The following is a 17,797-nucleotide window of genomic DNA, read 5'->3' on the forward strand; positions in this document are numbered from 1 at the left end:
ACTGAAATAATTAATTCTGCATTACGGCTATGTCAATATAGTACTCTGACTCACTCCAAAAGCATAGCACTTTCACTAATTAGAGAGTACACAAATCTTTGGTATTCTTTAGGATACTCTGCAGGGAATGCTACGTCTTAGTGGAGGTCCAACCAAGTGTTCCATTTATAAGTTATGTTTGGAACTTGTGAAAGGAAGGGTCAGTTAGTGGTAGTTGACCTCCATGAATGTCAGGAACTCTGAAAAATTAACTGCCAGTTTTCGGGTTATTTTGTTGATTCTTTGTTTTGTTTGCTTTCTCTTGAATCCTTCATTGACAGAAAAAAACAGACTTTATTATAAATAAATAAATATGCAGTGCATTTTCAAAAATGACATAATTACAATGCTGTATCTTAATGGAATATTCAGCATTATTACTCTCATTACTAGGCATTTTCAATGTCACCATGGGAGGTAAGTATATTTTCCATTAAAGGATGATTTCAATCTGAAATCTGACCTCTCATTGCCTATAAGCCTCAATAACAAAAATGCCTTACAAAAATAAGAAAATGTTTTATTCTATTGGATATTACTTTAGTAAATATGAAGAAATCAAAATTACTGCATTGCTGGTGTTTTGGGGGTATTTAGCATAAGAAGAGCCGTGTTTCAAATTTGCTTAAATGGTAAATTTATGCGTAGTCTATAAAGGACTATTTTAATGTGATAAGTTGTTCACATATCACAGCATAACAAAACTCAATGGAAAAATAATTTTTACCTAAATTATATTAATTTGGTTAAAACTACCAACAGTGATTATAATGACTTTGTGTTCTCACCTGCATTCAATGTAATTTTGTACCAAGCTATTTAGTCTATGGAAAACCTTTTCTTCCTCGGGAAAAAAAGAAGCTGGAGACAAGGTAGTTGTAAAAACTGGTTTATTTTTTTTTAAAAATAAATACAAAAATATAAATATAAAACATTAGCAGATAGAATTTGATGAAATGAAATTGCACAAACGTTTTGTATACCAGGTTGCATATCACACCTACTAACACCACGTGTACATTTTTTTTTTTAATTTAATGTACAGAACAGGATATACCTTAAAATTTCTCTTTACCTTTTTTTAAAAGCTTCATTTGCAAGGGCAGGTCATGTATTTAACAGAAGTGGCTTGTTGGTGAGATTGCTTAAGGGAGAACTATCCTGCTCATGTTTCTGAAATTATCTTTTATTTCCTAAAATGGACAACACTGAATTTCCATAGCTTTGGCTCTTGGAAGTGATTAAATAAAATGTCGTATATATTCCATGAGACATCCTACAGGAAAGAATTAATGTAAGTAATGAGCAAATTTAAAAGGCAATGGGGAAAAAAAATTTTTTTTGTGCTGAGTGGCAGGAAAATTGTCCTGAATGTCAAATATTGTGAAGTGGAAACGGTGTTGGTCAAGTTACTTCCTCTTGTTTCAACAGAATATATATCCTAGGTTAGGAGTCTTTGTCACTTTCCCCGCCACCGTACATTTCCGCCAGCTTATTAAACCGAGGGCCCCACTCCCGGAGGTAATCATAGTTTTGGTCTCCGTCAGTGGTACCCGAGTCTAAAGAACTCAGAGACTCCGCAACGGAATCGTTCCCCTCGTAGGCATAGGTTGCAAGAGAGTCGTAGGGAGGGGCAGTGGGATCCAGATCATGCTCTTTTAGCCTTTCATTAATGAAATCCCGGACATCCGTGTTATCTGGAGCTGTAGGAGTCCTCCGGGGGATGAAGAGAGTTTCCGGAATAATATCTCGCCGCAGCTTTTTTTCCTCGATAGCTGCAGGATTCCTCAGGGTGCCGATATCAAAGGCCTGGGTGTCCTCCTCTCCGCCACCTTCGTCGTTATAGCTCACAATGTTGTCTCTGATATCTTCTTTAGACAAGATCAGAGGCTCCTTTTTTCGCTGTCGTTTCAGAGCTGCAAACAGTACTACTATAACTTGAAGAAAAAAAATAAAAAGATAACATTAAAGGCCCATCTAAAACACCATATATAACGAGTGGAAGTGCTATAAAAGGGTTTAAGCAATAGCTTTTTCAGGACAGGTTAGAGTTTAAGATTAATTTTGTACTTCCATCATTTTTTGGGGGGGAGGGGAGTGTTGAAGGGGGGTAGATTTAGCTAGAATGGGTAGAGTTTAAGATCAGTGTGTTACTTTATTTTTAAAGCAATGTGGGATATTTCTCAAATCCAGTGACTAACTTTATCTACTTTTCTAAGAACTGTTTAAAGGTAGTTCCTGACTGTACATACATTAAATAGTGACATAAATTGTGTCCATATAAAAAAAAAAAAGATGCAAATTGAATTCGTCTTCAAATAAAAGAATCAAGAAGGGCAAAAATATGCCCATATTTTTCACATCCTTATACAATATTGAAAAGGCAGCATTCTTCACAAGATATGGATTATGGATTATTAGTTTGTTAAATAGCTTCACTGATGGATTTACATAGTTTTTTTTTTCTTTACATTGTTAAAGGGCCTTAATTACAGGGAAAAATAAGAAGGCCACAGTGTTTAGATATCATTGGTTTAGAAATTTATGAAGTTTTTCCATGCATGAAATCAAAAATAATTGTTGGATCACATGATGGCAAAGGGTGAATTCAAATTACTCCATTAAATTAACCAAAAAAACCATGTATGAATCTTGCTAGATATATCTTAAACGAGTGTAGGTCCAGAAGTAAAAATGCATATCACTCAGAAAAGACATTTCTCTACTTCCATGACAAAGTATCGATAATACTAGTATTTTTAATCATAAATAATAATAGCATAAAGATAGGAGAAAGTTAGTATCAAATTCCCTCTGGTTGCATTAGTTTCCCATCCTTGCTCACTATTTTCAAACATTTTGGTCATGATCCTTTAAAATGATGATTTGGAGAAACAGATGTGAATTCAATTACATGAAGAAAGGGAGATAAACTATCTTATCAGGTATATGTATGATGAAATATCTATATTGATTTAGCCTCTTTAGAAGAAACATTTAAATAATATGGGATTTATTATTGTTATGAATTGAATGTGTCCCCTCAAAATTCATATGTTAAAATCTAAATCTCCAAGGTGGGGTCTCTGGGAGGTAGTTAGGTCATGAGGGTGGAGTCCTCATGAATGGGATGAGTGAGTTTATAAAAAGAGAGACAGCAGAGATGATTGCTTTTGGCCAGTGAGGAAACAACGGAAGATAGCCATCTGCAAACTAGGAAGTTTGCCCTCAACCAAACACAGACTCTGCCAGGGCTTTGATCTTGGACTTCCAAGCCTGCAGAACTGTGAGAAAGAAATTTCTGTGGTTTAAGCTACTGGCCTGTGGTATTGTGTTATCACAGCCAAATTGACAAAGACAATTACATTTTTATGTGAAGTAGCATTAAGTTAAAGACAATTACATTTTTATGTGAAGTAGCATTAAGTCATGTTCTCTTTTTTATTTTTATTTATTTATTAGCTGAGCCATCCTGCCACCTGTTGGCAGCTCAGCTCAGGCCGGGAATCGAACCGGCAATCCTGTTGCTCAGAGCTCACACTCTTGAGTGAGCTCTTAACCAACTGAGCCACTCGGCTAGCCCTGTTCTCTCTTTTTATTAACAGAAGGGTCAAACTACTTGCCTTCAAGCTTATGTAAAATGCAAAACAAGAGACTTTTTTTAATGCAACAACAAAAAAAAGTTTTAATCCACTTATAAGTGTTCTTGACCTTCAAAGTGATTAAAAAATAAATCGGACACTTCCTAGAGAAAACAAAAAATGTTTATTCTTCAAATTTTGGAGAAAACATGACATTTTATTTTGCTTAAATTTATGTATTCACACACACACAAACATACACAAAGTTTTAATGTGAAGATTTTAAACCTCAGATTGTTTATCAACCAAATGATCTTACTCAGCAAAAAAAGTTCTAATAATGAAGATAATGAAACCTCCTAAGGTTGGCTCCAACATCCAAATTCATCTCACGGCTTCTTAAAACAACAAATACTGTGGGGTTTTTTTATTAGGTCCACAGGAATACTCACAATAGTTACACTAGAGATTAATTTAACTTGATTCTTAATTCAAAAGCAGTTAAAAAGCTATTTGCTCTAGGTTATAAAATCAACTGCCATTGTTTTAGGGAGAAGTGAACCAGGTAAAGGGTTGTTTTAACATTATTTCAGTGAAGAGGTAAGATAGTGAGGCCTCTGTCCAGCTATAAAAAAATGTGGAAATAAACTTTAGATTTACTGAAAAACCATATGTAGTGACTAATTGCAAGGTGCCTTGCAGAGCGAGGTTCAGCCACTCAGAAATTGTGTAACCTTGGAAAATGTTTTAAGTATTTCATTATTTACATTACCTTCATTATTTACAAAAGGAAGGGGATAACTATCCGATCCAAAAAAATACTCTCTTATAAACAGCATTCGACAGTCAATGTCTGTGTATCTTTAAGGTTGGGGTTAGTTTGGGAGGAGGTATTTCAATAGCAACATTTTTTATTTATAAACACACTCCGGCAAACAATTTAGGAAATAATCACACTTGTAATGGTTCTTACCCAGCAGAATAAGGATGCAGAGGAGGATGGCGACCAAGGCCCCGGTGCTGAGGCCGGCGGGGAGCAGCAGGGCCTCCGCGCTGCATGACTGCATGTTGCCTTGGCTGTCGCAAGCGCACACTCGGATGGTCAGCGTGCCCGTGCTGCTCTGAATCGGGTAATCATTGTCTGATATCACCACAGGCAAGAGATAAGTACTTATTTCATGTCTATTGAATCCATTTTTTCTGGTTAAAATTCTGGCAGTATTATCTAAAATAAATTTTAAAATATTACAAAGGGCTTGGAACCGTACATTTTGTCTCATCCTGAACACCATGGTTTTGACATATACATAAAGTGATGTTTATGCAAAATATGAAATGAATATCAGTTTTGCTATAAACTGTGTACAATGCAATTACACTATAGATAACATCAATTAGAGAGTTTGAGGAATCTTATATTATGATTGTTTATACATTAGATTTTCAAAACGGTGAATTTTTGTTATGTGAATCAATAATCAAGACTACACAGATGAGAGAATATTGTTTTTCAGAGTTTTCAGAAAATACACACACACACACACACACACACACACACACACACAAACACACACACACACCAGGGCGAAAAATCATTTACTATGATTTTTTAAATATTTATTTACAAATATGCATGTGTGTCTACGTACACATAACATTAATCCAGTATTCGTGAAGAAAAATACGACTGGATAAACTTTAACTATAGTTGTACTTCTAAAGTCAATGCAGTCAAAAGCTTCATGAGTCCCCAGTACATGAACAACAGTGAGCAAGTTACTTAATATTTCTGAACTTTGATTTTCACCCATGAATATGAATACAATGTATAGCTCAAAGTATTGGTGGAAGACAACTGATACAGCAGAGTGCATAACAGACACACAGAAAGAAGTAGGGGTTTAATTAAGGACAGCATCCTACTATCTACTATATTGCTACTGTTGTTTCTTTTATCTAACTCACCCAGTATCCATGAATGGGGTTGTGGGGTTAATTAAAAAAGGTTTCTTCTAGCCCTATATAACCAAACATATTAAAAGAATAAAATCAATATATACTTGATGATAACTTCCTACTCTGTTTGTGTAATGCATTTAGTCTAATTTAGCCAATTCCATAGGGCTCGAAGAAAGTGAGTTAGCCAATTGCTAAATTAAACAGACAAGACAGAAAAAAACAGTGACAATTTCTTACAGGTATAGTGGTTAAACATAAAATAATCATTTCCTAAATTACTAATGAAAAGGTAAATTCTACAACATCAATTAACTACATAAGCTATGAAAATAGGTTAGCAAAATAGAAAGTGTACACAAGAAGATTTTAAAAATGTAATCCTGATAATTTTACCATTTGACTTATTTTCTAAGAGGTATGATTCTTCCATTCTCAAACCTACACTAAAATAAACATACACGCATGTGGGTATTTTTAGCATCATTTTGCATTATACTTTTTTAAACTTCGATGTGTTGAAGAACTAAAGGAAGATTTATCCTAACTAGTCTATTCAAATCATTTTGTTAAATATTCAGAAAATCATCAGATAATGCTTTTGACCTATAAGTCAGTGAAAAGTAAAGGGATCTTAAGAATAAAAAACTCCAGGTGTGGTATCACAGAAGCAGGAAGTTATTTTTTTATATAAAAGAATGATATCAAAGAATTAAAGACTTAACTTGAACATGTCAACTCAAGGGTATTTTCTCAAGAAAAGTGACATTAAGCTGATGTCTGTCTGTGTCATTGGAATTCCTTTCAAAATCCACCCAATAACAGAAAGTAGTGAATTTATGCAGGATTAGGTCAAATACTTCATCAGATTTGAGTGGTATTCTACGTAATGACATGTTCAGGTTTATAGTCATATGGTTTCAACCCTTGCTTTGAGTCAATTTTTTTTGGATCAGGAACTCTTCCTAACATAGGGAAATGGTACTATTTGTCAAACATTAGCTAAGATTAGCCGAGTTGTTTTCCCAGTAAGTGTGCAATGCTGTGTAAGACATACTATTTTGGTCTCTATTGCTTTTTTAAAACGCGAGGTGTCTTGGTTGAGATCCAGGGCTCAGTTTAACAGAAACATAAAACCAATTAAAATACAATTAGAAAGAGGTATAATATTGCCAATTCAGTACTAACGATGTCCAGTCTAAGTTCCATGTCTAGGTTGTCATTTCAGCAAATTACAATGATGAGTGTTGTTTTTCCAATATTCAGATATAACTGGGCATTTTGTGTTCTCTCTATCAACCGTATGATAATTTTCCCAACTACAATTATTTTAAGTGTCCAGAGGGATAGCAAACATAGACATTTCAGAAACTCAGATTTAGGAAACAGATATTACCAACAGATGCCCTCTCTTTCACTTATCTGTACAAAATTTCTACTATGACTTATTTGTACAAAATTTCTACTATATCAAACATCTCAAGTAACAGTTGGCTCAGTGTAAAGCTAACCATTACCTTGAACTACTTTCTGATATTCTGAAAGCTACCCAAAGGTGATACAGCAACTTGACGCGCCAGCATACAATACAGTTACGAAGGTATTGTAAATATGCCCATGCAGTTAGGTTTATTTTAAGAATAGCTATACCTACAGCTGCTCTAAAACAAGTATGCCTTTTGAACAAAAACTACCTGATGTAATTGTTTAACATAAATTTATGAAAGAGAGAAAAGCTCTAATTACATACTTTTATTTAGACTAGAATAATTACCATACTGATTTTCCAAAGAAAAAGCTGTTCAACTTTTTAAAAATAGTAACCATACCATTTCCATATATTTTTCCTCTAAAATGTGTTTCTAGTTTTTTTTGAGAACTCAAAAAAAATGTAACTTCAGTATTTTTGATCACAGAGACATAAAATTCATATATTACACAAGAGAATGATGTATCTTGCCCTTATAACTATACTTTTACACCTAATCCCATCCCAGGCTAATATGCTACTTTTCTTTCTTCTCACTCCTTTTCTTCTATCCCACTCTTTTTGTCCAGAACTGAAGTATTTCCAGACTTTTTAATATTTATAAGATTCGATCTTTTAATTAGGACCCATATAGAGACTTTCACAAATTTTATTATTTTAAAATTCAAGAGAGTAAACACTATTAAGCAGGAAATTACCATAACATCTCCCTAAATATCTGATGAAAATAAAAATTTTAACACAGATCAATAAACTAATCCATCAAGTATATGGTGATTGTTACTTTGGGGGAAATGTCTTATTAATGTCACCTTAAATCATAATGAACACATTCTAAAACTTACCTTCATTATCCTGTACTGTGAAGTTTGGATTGACAGCAGCTAAACTGAAGAAAAATTTCTGTCCACCTAAAGGGTCATCTTTGTCTACTGCACTTATAGTCTGTATCAGCTGCAGAAAAGAAAAAAGAAATGCACTTATATCAAACTTTCATGGGTATAATCTGCTTTACAATATGTAATTTTTGACATCCAATTTTGTCTAAAAATTTCTAAAGGCAACTGATTTTCTTCCTTGTGCATTTATCTTTATTTGATCAGTCATTCCATCTGTTTTATTATTACTTTGATTTTAACCAAGGTCCTATCTCTCTTTTGTTCTCTTTCTCCCTCTCTCTGTTACTCTGTCTCTGGTTTTGTTTTTTTTTTCTCTCTCTCTCAATTTCGCTTTAATATTATCCTTTCCTTCAAAATAATAAATGGTAAATTTTATTCTTTGCAATTTTATGAGATATAGCATTTGGAGTAACTTGTTTCATATATATTTAAACATTGATCTGGAAGAGTTTCTCTAATGTAGGAAAACTTTAGAAAATTATCTTGATTATGGCTTTCTTCCTCATCAAAAGTAAAGTGAAACTAAAAATGTAGAGATTTTATAGACAATATTATACATAACTTTTTAAAGAAAAGATGGACATTATTATCTACTATAACAGTAACAGTTCATTTCATTTGCACTGTCAAGAAAATTATATGTTCTTAAATTCACCATACGCATACTATGGGAAATGGTTATTTTATAAGGGTCAACTCTTTGGTTTATTTTTGGATAAGAGACAAAAATTTATACTGGTAACAAAGTAGAAAATTTAACACCTTAAGTATAATCAGGTCATTACTTTGAACATGTTATATGATTAATTAATATTATAGAAATACACACACACACACACACACACACACACACACACACACACACACATATATATATAATGTAGCTATGTACTTTTTTGCATACATATCCACTTTTTTTTAAGATTTTATTGGGGAATTGGGGGAGGGGAACAGCGTTGGGGAATCAAGGAAGGGGAACAGACAAGTTGCTGTCCTTTTGTTCTTCAGTCTAGTTGTGGAAGACATTGCTTCACTGGCCCATGTTGGTATTATCATTGTGTTCCTCCCGGGTGAGGCATATAGCTCGCCGGCCATTGGACGGTTGCTCACGGTGGCTCATGGCAGCTCACGAAAGCTCATGCCTGCTGCTGGCCAGCGCCACTGCAGCCTGCACCGTTGCCGGTGACTCAGGGCAACCCAGCTCCAGGTCAAGCTGTTGTTCACCATCTTAGATGTAGAGAGCGCAGCATCACTGGCCCTCATGTGGGATCCAAACCAGGGCCCTGCTGCTCAGAGCTGGCGTCCCAAGCCTACTCCTAACCAATGCGCAACCCGGCCGGCCCTGCTTTAACTTTTATGTATAACTTTTTATATATATTTTTTACATATTTTAATTTTGCAAGAGGGCTTCAGAAGTGGTTAAATATGTGTACTGATACCTATAAAAATGGTCAAATTTATGCTTAACTAAAAAATATACTTTTTACTGCATTCACTCAATTTAACATTGCATGACTCTTTAATATGTGTAACTTATGTTTTGTTGATTCAAAAAGGGATTTCAAGTTTAAAACAATGTAAAATTAGAAAAATTAAGAAATTATTTTAACTATTCTGATTTAATTATTTTTGTTGTAAAGCATCTCATAAAAATAACAATGTGGTAAAATTGACATACTCCCTATTTAATTACAGCTCTAACCATTTTTTCATAATGATACAAGAAATATAATTGGACAAAATAAAGATAAATGTTTATTGTCTAGAAATAAGCAGCAAAATATTTTTACATTTTGAATAATTTAGAAAAGATATTTTAAAATGTAACAACTACTTTGTGAAATGTTATTGGTAATTCAAGATTAAATAGAAGCAAGAATTTATGGCTAATGACTTATTTGTTCAGTAAAAACAAAACAAAATATTATATATATATATATATATATATATATGAAGGGATTAAAGACAAAAATGTTAAAATAACGTTAACTAATACTCTTTAAGTGGTATCAGTTTCATTACAAAAACATTTCTTGACTGACTTATTTAGCAGTCTAAAATATTTTATTTTTAAATAGTGATTTATAAGAATAAATTGAAGAGGAAAAATGGCATAAATGAAATAACATATCAAGAAAGATAGTAGACTGATAGAAGTACTTATGTTTATATACCTATATCATTAAGATTAATATGTTAACACATATAGACCCTTTAAAGATAGAAATGTGAAAGAGCTAATGATCTTTTAAAATAAAATCTACAGTGTCTCATAATAAATACACATTTGCAAGTTTGATTACAAATTATAACTCCAGTTCATTTTTATGGACCAAAAAATACATTTCAGAGAAAAAGTGGAGGAAAGACAAGAGTTAAACAAATTTCAAGCAGGGCTCAGTGAAGAAGGACTTTGCCAAATCACCAGTTTGATTTTTCCTGCTAAGATGTCATAACCTAGAACTTCATCACTGAGTATATCACAGTTTAGTTTAAGCAACATGTTTTGGCCTGTGAGCCCAAAATGACACCTAACAAACTGGCCTTATTAAAAATAAGTGCTATGACAGACTATTGCACATGCAGACAATTAGACAAAATTTATTAATCATGTTTTTCCCATTGAGTTTGCCAAAATAAGCTAACTACCTTTTTATTAAAATCATCTTTGATTTGATTATATTTTCCTTCACTACATCAACTGGGTTTTAAAAGCCCAAAATATATGAAGTTATTGAGCCAGATAAAGCTTAAATAAAAGAAGAAAAAAGACATAAGGAAAATAAACACAATCCAGTATTTTGTATATTTTGAATACATTTGGAAATCAGTATTTATAACGATTCAAATGCTCTGAAAAGATATCTCTTGAAAATCAAATAGAAGAGCCATTGAGGGAACAATGTATGTGGCAGTTGCAAAGTGGGTAATTTATCTTTGAGAAAAAATTTCAACTTATATCACGCTGAGGCTCGCAAGCAGAGGACTATTCGGAATGGTATTTTTAGGGCAGACACTGTTTCATTAAGAAGTAGGTCGGAAGTAGCTAAGTCACGTAAATATTCCAAATTAAACATTTCCATAACATTTTCAAATGAAAAAAAAATGAATCCAATTGCACCAATTTTACCATTTCAAACAGACAGGCTATTGAATTCCTGTTACAATCTTTAGAAGGAAGAGTCTGAGTTATTCCACAGTATAATTTGCATAAAAATGTAACAATGACATTAATGTTTGTAAAGAGCATCAAATGATGTCAAAACACCATACAGTTTTATGGTGGCTCCTCTTTCTTTAATAAAACAAATTTGATTCCCAATTATTATTTATAACATGCAGCTTCCTTCTGTGAAGATAACACTCAAACCAATTAAGAACATTTCTTTCAGCCATAGACGCCGGAGCTTTTCAAACAACAAAATGAGTCCACTGAGGGAAAGACTTAGAGAGCTATAAATAAAGCTGATGTAGGAATAATATTTTAAAGGATGAAAACTAAGTCATTAAGCATTCTATGTGTTGCTATAATGATGAAATGTACATATAAATGCAAGGAGTGGGGTCTGCAGCTCTGCTTTGAAACTGTGTTTTCACACACTTGAAATATTGATGGAATGTTTCCTGATCCCATGTATTTGTCCGTTTTACCCAACTTTTCTTTCTCATCTCTCTAGCAGTTATCAGTATTTATCTAATGGCACAGCGGGGGGTTTTCCTCTTTTTTGTTTTTGAAAGTTTAAACATGTAATATTATTTATCCTTAACTTTTGTGGCAACAATACAATCATATTTACATTCAAATTTTACAAAAGAAATAAGGAACTTATACTGTTATTGAAAACATTGTCAACCTTAAAAATATCAGCATTTGTTGGATTTTAGTTATTACTGGGACTTGATGAGTATTTGTCTCTCCATTTGCTCATTCCTCTCAAGATTGGGAAAAGAGAATATTTAACCACGCCATTAAAATCTCACTATGCTTTTAAAACCTAAGAGTGCTCACCTGTCCTGGTCTGGCATTTTCACAAACAAAAGTGTCATAGAACACAGCAAATTGTGGGGCATTGTCATTAACATCCAAAATTCTCACAAAAACAGCCACGCGAGTCATCTGCTTGGGATTGTCTAGAAAAGGGAAAGGAAACATTTGTTTAGAAAGACATAGTTTCCACCAGATTTACTTTATATAAGCATCTTGTGGATATTAAGTGCTCACATACAAATAAACATCACATTTATCCTACTAACAGAATGAGCAAATGCAATAAAGAAACTAAGAGGCTAATTAAGTAGTCATGAATTCAGTTATTATTGGGCTCAAGAGTACTATTATTATTTTGGAAAACCTTTTTGAAAGCACATTCCAGTGTAATTGAGTTCATATTATATTTGTGTCCTTATGGTCCAAATATATAAAATAAGAAAAGCTATTTATTAAATCTTTGTTATACATAATTATATTATTTAATGTGTACTGATTTTTTTGGGGGGGAGGATGAAGAAGTAATTTTAAATAAATTAGTAACTCGCTCAAGGTCGTTAGCTCCTTAGTGATAGTTGTTATATTACAATCTACCCTTCTGACCACTTTTATCACTAAAATGTATTCCAACAGCCACTCTCAACTCTTCTTTAAGAAATTTTAATATATAGCTACTAATTTTACAAACTGGATAGAAACTTACAATGAAATATATTTCATTAATATAAGTGTTACTTGTACCATTTCAATAAGCCAGCGTTAAAATTAGCTCAATAGTAACATATAGTGTAATAATTACGGTTTTTTTGTTTTGTTTTGGGGTTGTTTGGTTTTGTTTGTTTTTTTTGCTACAAATGCTGAAGTCAAGAGCATCAAAGTTTTCCCATAAAAACATGATTTAAAAGTTGTTTTGATTGGTAAATGGAATTTAAAAATACAAATGTCTATTTAGCCTAGCTTTGGGTAACAGCCTAGTATTAGTCATAATTTCATTATCTCCATTACGGATTTTTCTAGGCACATGTATTGATCTCTGAGAGTGTTTTTACATCTCAAAGTCAGGTTTTATTCAGCAGCCTTCATGATGTCAAAATCTCAGGCTTTGGACATAGTTCAAATTCTGCATGAACTTTGGCCAAGTTGAGCTGAAGATCAATATAAAAGCAGAAAGGAGATAATTAGCAAGAAACAAAGCAAAACAAACAAAGAGCAGATAAGCTGAGGGACAGGAGCAATCTTATTAAATGACCTCTGCCAACAAGGCTATGAGTAATATCATTTATCCTTGAGAAATTTATATGACTCCAATTTTATTTAAGTAATGTTTAGATACAGGGGTAAAAAATACTGTCACATGTAAATAGGGAGGATGTCACGATTCAAAAGAATTTCTTCTCCTTTCTCTCCACATCATTATAATGTTACTAAAATAATGAGATCAGCGCTTTTTATAAATAATGTGTAAGAACTGATTACTCAGCAGGGACATTTACAAGGCTGAAGGAGTGTGAAAGCAGGCAGACAGAATTCTAAATTTATTTTGTAGTGTGTTTACCTGTCCTTCCTCTTTTCAAGAGAAACTTTCAAATGCCTCCCCACTTGAACACCAGTCTTACTTCAGACTTCTTAACCCACGTGAATTCAGTTCTTGGGTTCTGGTTTCATGTTTGCTAATGTAAGTATTAATGGATATTGTTTTCTATTTAATGTGTCAGGTGATCAGCGGTCAGATCCTGGAGTCAAACAGAGCTGCTAGATTCCCAGGTCTACCACTTACTCACTTGGGTCAATTTACTCCATCTCTCTAATGCCTCAGTTTAAACTCAACATGAATCAAAACAGAACTTCTAATCTTACAGAGCAGGGGTCAGCAAACGGCTGCGTGCGAGCCACATGCGGCTCTTTGGGTGCATACATGTGGCTCTGATGTAAAATTGAAAATCAAAATAAAACTATCATAGTTTCATTTATAAAATTTTTAAAGGATACTGTTCACATAATGGTGATATCATTTGTTTTATGGCTCTCGAATAATTTTTAAATTGTTGTGAGGGACAGGATTGGCTCTTCTGTCTCAAAAGTTTGCCGACCCCTGTTATAGTTATTTGAAGAGTTAGAGGAATTTAATGTATGAAAACTTCTTATCAAGTATCAGTTTGTTGGTTAAGTACCCAATGTATGTTGACTATTATTATTAAGATCAGCTTTATTATCACTGCCATATCTTTTTCTTTTCCTTACCTTACTGAGGAGCTTATGCTCTTTCTCCATACAAAACATTCACACAATAAAAACTAGCTATCCTATGATGCAACTCATGTGGGTCTAAACAGGAGTACATTTGGGGAAAATTGGGGACAGGAGAAAAACGCTATTCCACTCTTTTCCTACCTCTACTTGTAGACTCTTGGTTAATACCCAGATGCATGGCTCACCTACAGATGAACCCTCAGCTGTCTAAAGTTACTTGTTGCTACGGAGGAGAGTGGGAAGGTATACTTGCTCTTTAACCTACTTAACATAATTAGTGGACATAAGCAACATATTTTCTTTCAATATAAACTCTTGACATAAAAATAACTCTTTTTGTGGGTAGCGGTTCACTCTCTAACTATGGCACAAAGGATGGAGAGACAGAAAAGTTTCACATCTCAAAAACTGCACTGTCGGTTCCTTCCCTGACAATACACTGAGATTCTCCAGCCTCTTTACAAATAACTCAAGGCTCTTCAAATCAAAAGCTAAATCCACAGGGATCAATGTGCTTTGTAAAGCCCAGGCCTGGAGTCACCTATTCAAACAACAGTGCTTGCGCTGGTCTTTTTTACTGGCAGATGCTGCAGCCTACGTATAAATAAAAATATATAGCATTCCGAGGAAGCATCAAACTGAATAGGAGCTGGCATGTATTTACCACCTGAGTCTCTCTCAGAGGCATTGAGGCAAACGCTGCTGCAGCAAGAATGTATCACCAGTTATACATATGTAGGAAGATGAATCTATGCCTATGAATCCACAGGCTTTCCATACCTCCCAGAAGAGGAAATTAAATCATTACCTAGAAATTTCAGGCTTTAGAACGATGTGTATTCTCTTATCTTAGGGCAAGAACTTCCACCACTAAGGAATTAGGTATAGATAATGGAGTCCTCCAGTCATCGACTTTGCTCGACTGTCCTCAGAATGTATTGCAATGATTATATTACATTTTCAGAGGTGCTTAGAGGAGGAACTCGTTCATTTCTACAATGGTGCGTCCTACAATCCCTGACTGTGACCTTAATTTTAGAATTTTTATTCTTCACATGGCCTTTAAAAATATTTTCAAATAAGAACAAGAGAAGTTATTCATGGTACGATGCTCTAAATAATTACCTGAAGCAATACTTGCCATATGAGGTGATATACTGCTGTGGAATGTAGAATTAAATGGTTAGAGGCAGGGCCTGGAAACACATCAGTAAGAACATTTGTATGTCACTGTTCCCTGCATTGGGCTTGGTGTATGACACATTTTCCATAAACCCAGTGTTTAAAATCTAGTGAAAATAATTTCCTGTACGCTGTTTCCCTCTTACCCTCATTCCATTTAATACTCGGAACAGCATAATGGGCCCCTGACTGCTTGCGGTTTGGCAGGTAGACATTCACAGCAGTTACTCCATAGATTGATTCATTTAAGGGTAAGAAATAGGTTTAGTTTTTTAAAAGAAGAACATAATTGGCTCAGCTTTTTAACAGAATAGTAATTACTTCAACTAGCTTTAGAAGTTAAATTTGTCGAAGTATCTGAAATGGAAAATGCAATTTCTAGCTCACTGGACTTGAATCAACAGAGAGCACAAGCACTCATGATTCTGGAATGACCAGACTGGATCCTGTTGGACACGTCTAACCATGGTGGTGGGGAGACAGATACAGAAATAAAGGCTTTCTTTGAAAAAAAAAACAAAGAAACTCAAAAGATCTTCTGTGAGCCTTAAAAGGCACAGCCATTTATATCTCACTATGGAAACATTGGATCACTTGAATTATCACGTTATTCTGTATTTCAGAGCCAGATTTAAAGGAGAAAGCTAAATCTGTTATCTTGAAGCTTTGAATTCATTGCCGATGATCTGTCTAGCCTCGATCCATCCTTCTGAGACTCTTGTTATTCAGCCCCAATGTTCTGCCTTACAAATCCTGGAATAGACACTTCCAACAAGTTGAACTTGATGTATGTTTGTGGATTCAGCTTAGCATTTCAAGTCTGGAATTTATAGGCTTAGTTTTTCCCATTGATTCAGTCCCTAATTAACGCTTCTTTTGAAAACAGTTAAAGAATTGCTCTACTCCATGTACGAGTACACCACAGTACAGAAATCAGAAACCACGAACAGGTTTGCATGTGTGGACAGGGGTGGTTTCATGGGCATGCACAATGGTACAGGGTCTCATGCTTAGAAGGGCCACAAACTAGTTTTCATGCTCTGCTGTTGCTATGTTAAATTTCTTGGTCATTTTTAACAAAAGGCCTGACATTTTCAATTTAAAATGGGCTCCAAAAATTATGTAGCTGGTCCTATGTACAGGCAAGAACTTTTGCTATTAAAAACAATATGGTTTTGAATCCTGGCTCTGCCCAGTAATAAGTGAATGAAATTTTCCAAATTAGGTAAACAGTTAAGTATTCTATCTAGAAACAAAATAACTGGTTCCAAATCCCAGTTTTACTATTTGTGGCATTGTGATTTTGGGCAACTTACTAAAATCCTTGGAACTTTAGTTTCCTTCTCTGTCAAATAAGGTCAATACAAATATTAGTAGGAAAAAATTAATTTAAAATTCTTAGAGTAATAACTGGCACAGTGTTTAATATTAGCTATTATTGCAATTACTTTGGCTTTCTTATTTGTAAAAATAGTATGTACATGCATATGTGTTGTTAAAATTAAATGACATGTACCCAGTAGTTAGCACAAATTCTAATTCATAGAATCCATGAAACAAATGTAATACATTTATTTTTACCCAAGTGAGAATAACTTTAGTACCCAATTATACATTTTTTATTAGTTAATATAAAATGTAGATTTATCTAGACCTATAGCTATCACTCAGTATATATAAAAACGATTGAAAAAAAAATATAGGTGTGGAGAAGCTTTTTAAAAACTTAGATTAAAATTATAAATCCTGTGTGCAATGAGAAGGAATTATTTTTAATATAAAATTGAACCTAAAAATATATGTTAAATATTATACACATAAAATTCATCTTACTGATTTCAGCAGCTATAACGGTAAGATTGTGCCATTGAGACAGTTCACGGTCAAGTGGCTTTGATGTATAAAGCGATCCATTTCCAGAATGTATGTTGAAGATCCTGTCGAGGTCAGTATGGCGGTCCAAGGAAAATCTGCACAGAAGGGGAAAAAAAAAAAATACAAGATAGTGTTATTGATGGTTTGTAGGACAAAATGGTAAACTGCAAAGACAAACATGTAGGGATACATAATAATTTCAAGAGTGTACATAGTACTGATCTACAATGGAAACTATTTTATCAATTTATCACACACACACACCTCTTCCCAAGGCATGAGTTGGCAATTTGTTCTGCATTCAAATTGAAATTTTCTGAATGTTTGTGTTATTAAAATCATTATCTATTTTTATAGTCAACTTACCTTGATGTATTTTTTTCCACAAAACAGTTGGCATTACATGTGGTTACATTATGAACTGACTTTACCTAGTAATTGAGAATTCTGTTGAGGAATTACTACTAGGATCCAATGCAACAGATAATTCCCAGATGCAGTCTTTTTCTTCGTGAGAAAATTGGAGACAACATTAGTT

General features: G+C 33.8%; 1 protein-coding gene across 1 annotated transcript in view; it reads right to left on the bottom strand.

Moving 5' to 3' along the window:
* Positions 1 to 912: 912 nt before the first annotated feature.
* CDH10 (cadherin 10) overlaps positions 913 to 17,797 on the bottom strand; it is a 64,564-nt gene continuing 47,679 nt past the window's right edge. The window contains exons 7-11 of the mRNA XM_019634220.1: positions 17,218 to 17,354; positions 11,974 to 12,095; positions 7,911 to 8,019; positions 4,594 to 4,845; positions 913 to 1,976 (exon numbers count right to left, since the gene is read on the bottom strand). Coding sequence (XP_019489765.1) covers positions 1,486 to 1,976; positions 4,594 to 4,845; positions 7,911 to 8,019; positions 11,974 to 12,095; positions 17,218 to 17,354 — 1,111 coding nt within the window. The 3' untranslated portion in view covers positions 913 to 1,485. The remainder of the gene's footprint in view (positions 1,977 to 4,593; positions 4,846 to 7,910; positions 8,020 to 11,973; positions 12,096 to 17,217; positions 17,355 to 17,797) is intronic.

This window comes from Hipposideros armiger, unplaced genomic scaffold, assembly GCF_001890085.2.
Source record: "Hipposideros armiger isolate ML-2016 unplaced genomic scaffold, ASM189008v1 scaffold_1548, whole genome shotgun sequence".
Lineage (NCBI taxonomy): Eukaryota > Metazoa > Chordata > Mammalia > Chiroptera > Hipposideridae > Hipposideros > Hipposideros armiger.